At 38.0% G+C, this 14,014-nt stretch overlaps 1 protein-coding gene across 1 annotated transcript in view; it reads right to left on the bottom strand.

Annotated features, from left to right (window-relative positions):
* Window positions 1-14,014, bottom strand: part of Hapln1 (hyaluronan and proteoglycan link protein 1) — a 61,249-nt gene that overhangs the window by 12,135 nt on the left and 35,100 nt on the right. The window contains exon 2 of the mRNA XM_028760187.1: window positions 10,196-10,319. Within this exon, the coding sequence (XP_028616020.1) occupies window positions 10,196-10,295 (100 nt within the window). The 5' untranslated portion in view covers window positions 10,296-10,319. The remainder of the gene's footprint in view (window positions 1-10,195; window positions 10,320-14,014) is intronic.

Here is a 14,014-nt window from a genome sequence, read left to right as displayed (position 1 = left end):
CCTTCTGGCTAAGTTGACTGTAATGGGAAATCATTCAACACTGAACAGTGGTATTGTCTGGGGCAGTCCTGATCACGAATACATGTTATTGTTATTGCCAACTTCACACTGAAAAGGAAAGACACATGCCACCACTGTTTCAAATCCTGAAGGTGCATTTATGGCAACGTTGAAAATATTCTTGACATTGAAGGCAAACATGTCTGCTTGCGCTAGGCCTCAAGAGGCCCAAAAGAACTCTATTTGGTCAAATGAATTACATTTTTAAAAAATCTGAACTCTGAATTGTACGCTTGAATCTGTGTTAAGGTACTGGCAAGCACTCTCTCTTCAGTACTTGCATTTTCTTCATATTTTAGTATAGGAGGACATAAGAAGTAAGGGTGGCTTATCTCTGTTTTACCAATAGAATTCTGTGTGGACTCTTCCTCCCCTGTCAACTATGTCTTTACTTCTCACTGGTAAAGGCACCAGGTAAGCATCTGGGCTATGAATGACTCTTAGATCATTCTGCCTAATCCCTCTGACCCTCAGTTTTCTCATCAGTAAAAGAAAACAAAACAACTTCATCCAAGGATTCTTATGAATATTTATTAAACTGAACACACCAGACAGCTTTGCTAATGCCCGACCAACGAGAGTCCAATTAAAGTTGCTTGTGCTAAGAACTGCTCACTCACTGCTCAGCATGGGTTGGGTGTGTTTAACAGGTCAGCTTGCACCTTACCAGGCTCAAAAAACAGTTCCTAGAAGCAGCCAGTTCTTAAAACCCTGCACCTTATCAGTGCTTTGTTGATTCTTCTAGGGCAGTGATTCTGGGCTGCATGTGAGGACCATCAACCCCAGGAAGTTCTAGCCTGTTCTTTGGCAGTTAACAATTGATGGAATATGAGATTTCATTTTCTTCAGTGGTGTAGCCTGTCATAAGTTGCCCTTTCTCTAGTAAATAAGCTTGCTGTCTTGCTCAGCCTGAAAATTCTAATTAAACTCAGTGAGTCACACACACAAAGAAGACACTAATGTAAGGGGAGAATTTGTGTGCAAGAGAGGTTTCAGTGGGAGGAGGTGGATGAGAAAGGGGAAGGGGAATATGTGAAGATGCCCAAGGTTCATTATATAAATTATGAAATGTCAGTCATTAGGCACACACTCTCTTTCTCTCTGTGTCTGTGTCTGTGTCTGTGTCTGTGTCTGTGTCTGTGTCTGTGTCTGTGTCTGTGTCTGTGTCTGTGTCTGTGTCTGTGTCTGTGTCTGTGTCTGTCTCTCTGTCTATCTCTCTCTCTCTGTCTATCTCTCTCTGTCTCTCTCTCTCTGTCTGTCTGTCTGTCTGTCTGTCTCTCTCTCTTTCTCATATGTTTATTTCTATATAATACCATTTCTTTCTGATCCTTCCTCAATTTCTTTGTAGATTATTTGGGTGTTTCCACCACTGCCCTCACCTTCATCTTGATCTCACTCTTATTAAAATCACCTTGCAGCCTAGAGGTACACTTCTAGTAAGAGCCAAGACTAAACTTTTCAGTGATTCATTCAGAACACTGTTCTAGACATTTGGAACAACATTGAATGGAATAAAATATTAACTATTTTGATCTCTTCCTGTCCTCAAAAAGTACTCCCCAAGGAGTGGGGAAGTTTACGTGGAGTCTATTTGCTCACAGGAGAGTGAGATACTCAGGAGAGGCCAACTGCTCTAGTGTGAAGCTCAGCTTCAATAGCTGATTGCCTGGGGCAGGACGTTTAGTCTCTGTCAATGTTAGTGTGACTCCCCAGCTACCTACTGCTGTTGGGAGGATGAATTGGGATGATAGGGCTCACTTTCCATCAGGCTTTATACCTGCAACTGATGGTAAATGTCGACGCAGATGCGTTAGCATTCTGCCATGAAGTCTGCTATTTGATTCAGAGCAAGAGATGGTGTTGGTATTTTTGTTGACTTAAGAGTTCTCTGGCTAATAATCTTCAGAAATCAAATGTATTGATGTTACCAGTAGATAACAGGTGTAATCTAGCATTAAATTCTTATTAATTTAAACTGAGAAAAAAATAAATCAAGATACTGTAGGAAGACTAAGGAAAACAGAAAAATGATTGAATTAGGACATTCTTGCAGCATGTTGAATGACATTTTAAAGATAAATAGAATAGCTATTGTATTCTCATTTATTTCAATGTTTGGGGATCACTGAAGCAAAGGAAGTGGAAAGAAATTTACAAGCCAGAGGCCATGGATGACTTCAAGGAAACAGTGTTTTTTAAGCAGAGCAATGCAGTTGCACATATGCACTTAGAGCATTTGTGACAGCATGCACAAGCCCTTTGCAGGCTTAGGCCATATAAAATCCTAGTATTGAGAGGGGAGGGGACCATGAAGACCTCCCCTGGCTAGGGCGCTATTGGCAGCTGATAGATGCTGGGAGGGGGAGAGGCAGGTTTTTAAAGGGTGAGGGCCCTGGTGGTTTGTCAAGTTCCAGTAAAGACCATGCAGCCAAGAGTATATGGGCAATGCAAACTGTATTTAGTAGGCTTAAAAAAACAACAGGCACCAATGCTGGTGGGTAGGGAAGGTGATCTGACAAGTGTTAGGGAGGGAATGAATATGATCAGAATACATTGTGTGAAATTCTCAAAGAAATAATGAAAATGAGTAGTAAGGATAAATATTATTTCCAAGATAGTGACTATCAGGGTTTGTTTCAAATTTATAGAGAAACTGGAAAAATAATGTATTCTACTTCATTTAATATGTGATTATCCACATATTTCATATTCCTTGTATTATGTTGTAAAGGAACAGAACTAAAGTCTGTTTCCATGCAGAACATGTCTATTCTAAAAGGGAGCAAAAGGTCAAACGATTTATAATTTTCAGAAAGGACATTTAATTGTGTGTACTGATAAGATGAACACCATTACATAATGGGAAAGATAAAATAGCAATTCAAAAGTACTAAGAAAATATTTAGAGAACTTTGCATTATTGTTTTGAAAACAATCATGAATATTAAATCTTCAATGGATCAGGTACTGAACTTAGTGCTAAAGAAAATAAAATACAAGTCTTTTGGCATTGTGAAGACCCTCGCACCCACAGATCTCCAGGGATATGAGAGATATTAAGCATGCAGGATTGTCCTCTCAAAAGAAAGGACCCAAACCCTGTTCTTCCATACAGAAGACTGGGAACTAACGTTAATTAACAGCCTGGTGATTTGTATTATCTGCTGGGCCAGGCCATATTAAATGTTCACAGCCATGGCTAAAGATACCCAATAGTCTGAATTATCCTTACATTATCTGTAGAACCACCTGTTTCCCCAAGTTCTCACAAACAGGACCAGTGGTGGTTAATAGCTCAAATGACCTCTATGTTAACCTGCATGACTGAGACCTGACTAGATCTTCTTTAGGTCCTTAAGAAGAAATCACTTGTACTTTGGCTTTAGTTTCAATATAATTATGCCTCCTTGTGCACTGGGGATTGCATTACATCTTGTGGTTCATTTCTCTGCCTGCCATGACACCTGACCCCAGCACAAGTCAAACACAAATGCTTTAGTTGATCAAGGGTTAGAAAATGATGGCAACAGCTAGAGTAGTAGAACAATGTGAGGAAAAGGACTACAGCCAGTCTGGGAGCACACACCCCATTCTGAAGGGGCAGTAGATACATACAGGTCCTTCCAATGTTGTACTAGGGGATACAGGCTGGGAAGCAGCAAACCATTGCTAAAAACAATATTTAATATTAAATCCTCAAGATATTTAGGTTTTAACAGTTTTTTTTTCTATCTATATATCCAGGCACATGATTTTTGAAACATGATTTTTTTTTTTACTCATTTTCTCAAGTTTTGGGATTAGGAGCATATGCTGCCATGACAATTTAGAATTAAAACTGATGAGAAGAAATTTTACATCCATTATAGATCAGGATTTAGACCCTTTGGAAGTGAATATACCTTCACTTTTTCCTACTCTATTGTTCAAGTCCTTAGTAGTGACGATCTCCAGATATATCCTCTTGCCTCTGCCTGCATATTCTACCTCCACAGGCTATCCTGTCTAGTCCCAAAATCAGTGGACCTGTATCATTTAGTTTATAAATATCATATGCATGGGAAACTCTGTAAATTAGCAAATCCACATACCTTCTGGCCATATACTGTGTTGCCAACCTCTCTCTCTCCTTTTATGCTAACCCATCTTGTCTGTTTCTATCAGTGTAGGCCTTGCCTTCACCACCATTTGTTTATTCAACTTGAAACCTGTAAGCTGTGTTTAAGATACCTCTACATCCATTCTCAGTAAACTCTGGTATATCTACATTCATTAATGTAAACAGTCCATCTAGACTCACGTCATGATTTCCCATTGACACTACCTAGGACCCTCTTTTCCTTAGTTACATTCTGTTGTTATAAAACATTGACCAGAGACAACTTAAGGATGCTTTATTTAGTTTACAGGTCTTATAGCTCATCATCTAGGGAGGCTGAGGCAAGAAATTAATGTAGGAGCTTGAAGTAGACACTAGAGAATGTTGCTTACTGGCTTCCTCTGTGGTTTGTACATCTTACTTTCTTATCCAGCTCAGGGTCACTTGCTCAGGGGTGGCTCTGTTCACAGTCGGCTGCGCCCTCTCTCATAAATTATTGGTCAAGAAAGTGCCCCACAGACAAACTAAAGAAAGTCTGCTGGAAGCAATTCTTCAACAGTGGCTCCCTCTGCCTTGGTGATTCTAGTTTGTCAAGCTGACAAAAACTAACCAGCACTCTCCTAAACGGTTACCTCACACTGACTCATGGGCCAGTCATTGTATGTAGTGTGTTAGCCACATGGTCTTTTATAAGAGGCAGCCATAATAGAGTATGACTTTGCTTTAGACTTAATATTTGCACCGGTTAAATGTAAAATGCAAGCCTGGATGACAACACACTATAATAGTCTGGTTTTGGTTTACTCCTTCCAGTCTCATTTTACATCATACTTTGTCCATTGGAAATATTTGAATGCTTTGGAAAACCACCGTGAAGGCTCTCTTCCACATCCTGCTCACACAGGTTACACATTTGATGGCAACAAAGTGATTCCTTCTCTAATAGGTTTCCTACATGATGCATTATAGCTTTAGGAGGCTCATTTTTCTCAGGATATCTGTGTGCTTTTCTAGTGAAGAGTAGAAAAGGTAGGGTGAATTCTGTTTGACTTATTTTGTTCAACACATCTCACAGGACAGACTTTGAACATAAAGTGATATACCACACAGAGTGTGTACATGTGGTGATTAATAACTCATTATCTAGGGAAGTCCACATGTGTACATAAACTAGGTAAAAATGGCTACCTTTTGTACTGATCACTGGATAATGGTTTCTGATGTTGCATGTGCCTCATGGTACTCTGTGAGAACACAGCGCAAGAATACAGTCATGTGAGGAGATGTCTGAATGCATGTGAGAAAATTCCAACAAACCAAGATGAGTCTTTTGACCTCAGTTTCTTCAAAAACAAGGAATTGTTCTTGAAATGTGCCCCTCCAAAGTATAGGAGATAGAAGTGACTTTACTTCATATCATTCACTACAATTGGCTATTGTTATGTGTTTATATGCCTCTATTCGGAGAAAAACCTTGCTTTTGCTTCATGCAGCTTGTCTACCACAAGCTGTTTGCCCTTGTGATTATACTCTGTACTCGTGTGACTCCTTTTATTGCACAGAGTACAAATTGTCTGATGCTTTGTATAAAGTTGTGTATTGCATGAGGCTTTAGTCTGTCTCATTCATCAGTTCCGTCGCCCAGGGTCCCACTGCCTCTAGAGTGGCAAACTGTGCTTTACTATGGTCATATAAAAATTGTGAAATAGTCTTAAGTTATTGTGCTTATTTTTTCAATGCTTTTAAAATTTCCAGAGTAATGATTTTGTTTTTATTTCTAGATACTATTGCTGTGGTAATACTTGAGTGTTTTAATTTCGTAGAATTTGATAGTGTTTATACTCCAAATGACTTGATTTAAACGATAGATTTTTAATATATTTTTAAGTAAAGAAATGAAACAATAAAGAATTGCTAATATATTCAGCATGTGGTAAAATAAAAAGTTAGCATGCTGTAAAGATTTTGGGTAAGTACTTTAGTTGAGTCAAAACTCATTCTCATATACTTTTGGTCAGAACAAGAGGCTTTACTAACTAGCCATTTGTTTGGTAGTTGACATGTATTTTTTAATAATTTGATTTCTTTCACAGTTTCACATTTCACAGTTTCTTAATTTTATCATCCAGGAAAAGAGCATAAAATGCAATGTCTATCCAATGAAATTTTATTGCCACCTGAAAAAAAAATTGTACCTCAAAGTATAAAACTACATGGTTTTAATTGATAGTAGGCAGAATAACATAAAATAATAGTGTATGTTATTCATTTCAAACAAGAAATATCCACAAGCTATATTCTATGGGCTAAAAATGCTAAGTATTCAAAACTTCAGTGAATTTAGATACATTGTTCTAGATGGGACTCTTTTGTGACTAACTACTTTTCTCTCCATATTTTCCTTTATTTAGTCCTACTTTCTTCTCCTGTATCACTTCTGTTGCCCTAATGGTAGTGTTAGTGTGTGGAGAAGATGATCCTTTGACAGTATAACTGGTGTCTTTGTAAAAGCAATCTAGAGTTTTGCAAAAGCTTGAAAACATATTCCTTAAAATTATGTATAAAAGTAAATATATTAAATATATCCAATATGGGACCAGAAATCATAAGTCATGACAAAAGTAAGTATTGTATTAAAATACGTATTCATGTATAATCAGTAGTTCTTTGTGTATGTGTGAATGTGTTGTGTTATTACATGCATGGTATATTTATGTGTTCAAAGGTATACATGTGCATGCATACCTGTGTGTACACATGTGATGTGCAGAATATTTATGTGTGCAAGGGTGCACATGCACAATTGTGTGTACACATGTGATATGTGGTTATCCATGTGTGCACAGGTGTACATGCACATGCCCGCTTATGTCTACACATGTGATGTGTGGTGTATTTATGTGTGCAAGAGTGTACATGTGCATACATACTTGTGTGTATACATGTGATGTGTGGTATAGTCATGTGTGCAAGGGTGTATATGTGCATGCATATTTGTGTGTATACATGTGATATCTCATATATTCATGTATGGAAGGGTGTACATCTGCATGCATATTTGTGTGTAGACATATGATGGGTGGTATATTCATGTGTGCAAGGGTGTACATGTGCATGCACACTTGTGTTATGCCAGTGGAGGACAGAGGTTGATGTCAGTTGTCCTCCTTGAACTCTCACCTTCCATATTGTTTTTTATCCTTTGTTTGAGTTTTTGTGGTTTTGAGTCAGGAACTCTCATTTAATCTGGAGCTCATTGGCTAGGCTAGGCTAGGCTAGCTAGTCAAAGAGGTTCAGGAACCCTTTTGTCTTTGATTCCCCTCTCTCCCACAGTGCTGGGTTTACAGAAGTGCTACCACACCCAGCTTCTTATGTGTGTACTGGCGAATTCAGAATCAGGTCTTTATGCATGCACAGTGTGCATTGTACCAACCAAGACCTATGCTCTGTGCTTGGGATTTTATTTCCTTCTAGGGTTAGGGTTAGGGTTAGGGTTAGGGTTAGGGTTAGGGTTAGGGTTAGGGTTAGGGTTTCCTCTCTTGTCCTTCATTTCTTCTCTCTCTTCCTTTCTTTCTCTTCATCCCTCTTTCTTTTCCTCCCTTCTTGCCAGATTAAACATTTGCATGCCTATATTTCTAAAAATTCGACAACAAAGTTGTAAAGGTGTTACCAGAAATGCACTTAGGTAACCCTCATGCGAGAAGCTCAAGGATTCACGCTCAATCAATACAATGTCAAGCATTTATACCAAAGTATCTAAAGAGAATATGTGGATTATATGTAATGTTAATTCAATCATTTAGTTTTGCTTGAAGACTTTGAGTATAAAATAGAACTTTAATGATGAATACAAGACATAAATTATAATTTTCATAATAATGTGAATTCTAAATGTTTTTTTTTACCTCTTTGAAACCACACTGCTTATCAGAACAATTCAGTAATCTGTGCTTCAGTCAGCCAATTTGATCACTGAAGTGCAAATGGTGCAAACATTTTGTGAGCGTTGCAAGTTTTTTTAATTCCTCTGGGTTATTACAAGTAACGTTTAAATTTGAGAAATGAATTTAGTATTTCAAGAGTGTAACAAAGGCCCCCTGTCTTCCTGGTTCCATACTGTGCTGTGAGGTTAATATTTGTATTATAATAAACAAATGAAACTACAGGACACAGATTCTCAGAACTCTGTGCCTTGAAACTTCAATGTGAATGGCAGTGCTGTAAGGAAGGGGGAAGGGGTGAGGATAGTGGGAATGGTTCCTTGAACAGCTTTAGAATAAGTTTTGATTTATGAGAAGAACCTCACTATGCTGACTTAACCGCGTTTCTGTACCAGCTTCTACTAACAAATATAGGCTTGGTAGCTGAGTCACCTGAAGGCCTGAAGTAACTCTTCCAGGGAAGCCTACACTTTCCAAGAATATGAATTTACAATTGAAATGAAGTGGATGATCAAGGCATTTGGAAAGAATCCAACCAACAGTGTATGAAATCATTTGAATAACGAGGATACCTCAGGCTACAGTCCCTTCTAACTGGATCTCAATAGGACACATGGGATTTTGAGGGCTGGGCTACAGGAGTTTTTCTTGTTCAAATAACTTTACTCTAACATGAATAAGTTTGTAAATGTCGGTATTTTCTTTAAAATAATGTTTTCACTAATTGGGTTTCACAGAGACTGACTGGATCACATGATTTCTACTATAACTTGAGTAGATCTTGTAAGTTAAAAGCACAGTTACATAAAAACTATTTTATATTAGATTTGAAGTTGCTATTACTAATGATTCAGTATTGCCATTTAATTGAATTGAATCCTCTGACTAGAAGTTAAAAGAATATTTATTATTCTTCATCGGTAACCACAGCATGTAAATATATTAAAACCTTGGGAAGCAGCTTTGGTTCTAATATACACATTAGGGAAAAAGCTGAGCTAGCAGCTTTCTTAAGAAAATTTACAATTATATAATTTCTTTCCATGCTTCAACAGTGAAGAAATAAAACTGCTGGAAGCAAACAAAATTGAAAAAGATGTTCCTAAAATACCCAGAGACAGATTAATTAGAAATTTCACACTCGACTGCCAAAACATTTACAGGACAATATTTCTACCAGATTTGCACTCTCAAAAGACCTTTACACGTCTTGCTTTTAAACAGTGAACGTAGTTTTCTGAGTTTGCACTTCTGACCTTGAAGTTGTAACTTGATGTTTAATGTCTTTGATCAAACTTATAATGTCTCTGATCCCCAAGTTGAACTTATCTAAAATTACTAATATTATTCATACATTTAAGGCATCAAATTCTGTAATCCTTAGTTAAATGTTTTAGCATCCGAGGGCAGGTGACAGACTTTTTTATTTTTTTTTATTTTTTTCCTCCTTGGATTGCATTTCCTTATTGCATAAGTCTCCCAGCTTTCTTATTGCAGGATGTCCCTCACCAGAAGCTTAGCCTGACGAAAGAGCTGCATTATACTGCAGCCGCTAGCCTGGCTACAGCTCTCTGGCTGAGGATCAGCTGAGCTCAACAGAAATATGCAGGGCTAGTGTACTGGTCCATAGGAACGAAAGCTTTACACAGCAATTGGAACAGGGTAAGCTGCTATTTCTCAGCCATAGTGTGCTTGTTAATTTTCTTATTGGCATTGTTTTTCTCAATCTTAAGGCAACTACTGTGACAGAATGACCTTACAGCCTAAGTTTCGCTGCATTTTTAGCTCTCCCCTTCAGTGTGCATTGAAATGAACTTCATGCACCCCACTCTACTTGAAGCAATCACACTGAACAGCCTGGAGTAACTGCACCAACTCACTGCAGTTGGAGGTTCTTAAGATGTCCAACTTCGATTGTTCCCAAGTTCTAAGGTCCATGTATTAGCATCCGTGCATCAGAAGCATGCTTACTCATTAGCAGAAAGAGAAGGAAAAAGTTCGTGCAGCAGACCAGAAATTAACAAGCATCAAGCAGCACAAATGTAAGTAACTGAAAATTCATCTGATACTCATTGGAGAACTTGTGTTCTCTTACCTTGGATGTGGATAACTCTGTCTTGATCCGGAGTGTAGCTGTCTGAAAGGTGGTCAGCCCAACAGACTGAAATCAGCACCAGGAAAAGTAGATTTCTCATCCTTGTAGCTCAGAGTCTTCTCTGCTGTAGGGATCACATACACAGAGGCTTGAGAAATTTGGAACCCTTCCGAGTGTTGCACTGCACAAATTATTACCGCCTTATCATTGTAGCATGGGTCTCTAAAAATATTTAACCCACTCTGTTCAGAAAGTTACTGTAGCAGCTTTTGAGAGCTGACAGCCGAGCTTTGAAAAATTTCAGTTTCTCAGAGGCAGCCAGAGTCCAAACAGTGTTTAACTCTGTCTTTGCAGAACTGTAAATCTGAAAATGTAAAACACTGTGCCTTTGGCATGAAGACTTAAAGAGTCAAACAGAGCTTTTGTAAGGGGGCAAATACTGTCTTAATACATTAACCCCTGAGTTGGGAGTATAAGTTAACAAAAGAGCAATTTGACACCTTATTTTTTTCTGAATATTTATTCAGCCAGCCTCCTTGGGAACTGAATTTTAGACCAGAGGAAATAAGGAGTATTTGCATGAGCCTTGACATCATTGTTCATTGCACATGTGGCTTCCTAAGTGGGTTAGATTTGCTTGTTCTAGACAGAAAAGAGGATACAAAAAATCAAGCAGAAGCAGTGAATTTGCTACAGATTCGCTTACCATTGTAAACACTGCTGGGGTCTATGGTGAAGAGTTGAAAATTTGGGCAAACTAGATTAGAACTGTGCATGACACTCCAATGCCATCAAACTGATTGATTTTTCATTCATTCCAAGCTAAAGTGCTGACACATCAACTCCAGTGTCAGGTAGGGTCTCTGCAGTCAGCAGAGCCCTGCAGGGAATGTTCCTTGCCAGGATCACAGGACAATTAGGCAAATGAAGCACTGAAATAGAAAGGGAGGCATAACTCTGATACTACCTGAAGGAAGCAGAGCCATCCTTTGCCTGTCCTTTATCTAAGACAGACTAGATAGGAGAGGACAGAATGCAGCACTCCCTAAAACTTTGTTATTGGAAGGATCAAAAAAATAATTTGGAGGAATACAAACCTCCCATCCTTTGCAGTATCTGCAGGGAAGAATTTTACTATAGTTTCTATTTCAATGTAAAAGCAGAGGCAAACATCAAGATAGACTTTCTTTTGCTCCCAAGCAAACAGCAACCTCAACAATACTGGGTATTTTTAAAGCTGAAATTGCAGAGTTCTGGCTACTCACACTAATTTTTTTTTTTTTCCAGGAAAGCTTGGCTCTCTGGAATACTTATATTAATGAGTTTACTGACTGTTCCTGGAGGTCCGTGAGGGAGAACCTGCTTCCCAGGACTTCCCCAGGTCTCTTGGGATTGAAAGCATACCTCTCTACAGTTCTTGCTTAGAGACTCTGTCATTGTTTGGATACTGTGGCTGTAATCTTTCATGTCTGCTGGCAGTTTGTACCTTCATTATGTCACAGGAAGAAGATGGTGAATGCACGGCTCATTTGTTTTGGAAAGCAAGTCTGGTCTCTTCAAAATTGTACCTAGTTTATTAATCTTATTTTCAGGACTTTGTTCCTCTGAGGGTTTTGCGAAATATATTTTTGCACCAGTAGCTAACAGATACTGCAAAGTTTTCAACGAAAATTGTGCTATAGGTGAGCAAGTAGAAGAGAGGCCATTTTGTAGTTTTTAATATGAGTGGGATAATTATACAAACATGAAGTGATTTTCATACGCTCTCCAAGGCATGCTGTGCTCTCTGCTTGCTCTAGGTGTCATGAAAGGTAAGAGTGTGCACTGTGAAATAAACAGGCACCATAAAAAAAAGAAGAATGCGAATTCAACAGCTAAAACTGACACACATTCTAGGAAAAGGGTAAAATCAACAAGCACAGTGAATGAAATTTGATTAATTTTCGTATCACTGTGATCACACATAGTTTAGTTCATGGGGAGATATAAATAAATATACACATTTAAAGTTGTATGATTTTACCAATTCATTTGGATAGTTGCCTTGAATTATTTTACCTAAAATCATACGTGATCTAGATAGATGCACAGGGAGGTAGGTACATAGGCAATAGATATAGGGCGATAGATAGATAGATAGATAGATAGATAGATAGATAGATAAATAGATATTGATGGATATAGCTTCTTTAATTCCGTGGCTCAGTATTCAAACATATCAATAAAGGTGCCTTCCACTGAGTTAAGGTGTCTCATAGCCCAGTTCTGAAATGCAAATATGGTTAGGATGTCCCTCTCTCTGTATAGCAGGCATAGAATGTGATGATGATGATGATGATGAAGAAGAAGAAGATGATGAAGATGAAGATGATGATGATGAAGATGATGATAAATAATTGCAGTTTTTTAAACTAGGTTTTTTTTTTTTTCAAATCCTACGCCATACATAATGCCCACTGTGGCCAATGCTATGAAACAAATATTTCCATTTTCCTTCTATGGTCAGTTCTCCTGATCAAAGTTATATATCTAGTAAGTGATTTACCTTTAAGTAAAAACAATTCCTACTTTTAATTGTATTTATCTTTTTGTGGAGACATCGAGACATGTTTGTTATTTTTCCATATCTTTTTAATGTATAAATATTGCATTGAAACAACTATAATCTTAGTACTTTTGAGTCCTGTTACATGTGAATATAAGTTTTCAAGGTATATTACAGTCTGGGAGGCATGTCCCTCACCATTAGTGTTCCTTGACTCATGATGCAGAGCTGAGGACAGGAATCTGCTTGGGTGGCTAATCAATAGGCATACACAGACATAGACACCATCTTTGAAAGAGCCAAGCAGGGACTCATGGTAGTGAGTTCTGAATAATGCAGTGGCAATCACAAGGAGACTCTAGAGTGCCCACACTGGTATTAATGCAATTCAGACAGAAACAGGAAAGTTATCGTTTCCTTTTTTTTTTTAATCAAGGGCAAAACGACCACCATTTTAATAATCAGGAAATCAGGAAAGGAAACTCCAGGGACACAATTTTCAGGAATAGTAACAAATAGCAAACACAGTGAGCTCTGTATACGTGACAGAGCCCTCTGAGCATATGTGCTATACCAAAGGTCTGCATGCTGGTCTCTTAACAGATGAGATCAACTCAGATATTGGTAGTCATACAAGTAAATGAATGAACCTGATTTTTGTTTTTAATGAAATCTCTAAATATTTATGTATGTTAAGTGAAATTTTCCAATTCTTGATATGAATAAAATCAGAATGTTAAAGATACCTTTATGTAACCAGCTGCTATTAACAGCTCCTGACTTAGAACTCATACTTCACCAGAAAACTCACAATGTCAATCTGGAGGTTCCTCAGAAAATTGGAAATAGATATACCTGAAGAGTCAGCAATACCATTCTTTGGAATATATCGAAGATGCCCCACCATGCCACAGGACCATGTATTCTACTATGTTCATAGTGGCCTTATTTGTGATAGCCAGAAGCTGGAAACAACCCAGATGTTCCATGACAGAAGAATGGATACAAAAAATGTAGTTTATTTACATAATGGGATACTACTCAATTATTAAGAACAAGGTCATCCTGAGTTTGGCAGGCAAATGGATAGAACTAGAAAATATCATCCTGAGTAAGGTAACTCAGACCCAAAAGGACATGCATGGTATGTACTCACTAATAAGTGGATATTAGCCAAAAAACAAAGAGAAAGAGAGAAAGAGAGAAAGAGAGAAAGAGAGAGAGAGAGAGAGAGAGAGAGAGAGAGAAAGAAAGAAAGGAAGGAAGGAAGGAAG

Source organism: Grammomys surdaster, unplaced genomic scaffold, assembly GCF_004785775.1.
Source record: "Grammomys surdaster isolate TR1022 unplaced genomic scaffold, NIH_TR_1.0 126391, whole genome shotgun sequence".
NCBI lineage: Eukaryota > Metazoa > Chordata > Mammalia > Rodentia > Muridae > Grammomys > Grammomys surdaster.
Note: the sequence above shows the minus strand (reverse complement) of the source record. Positions and strands in the feature narration are given on the sequence as shown.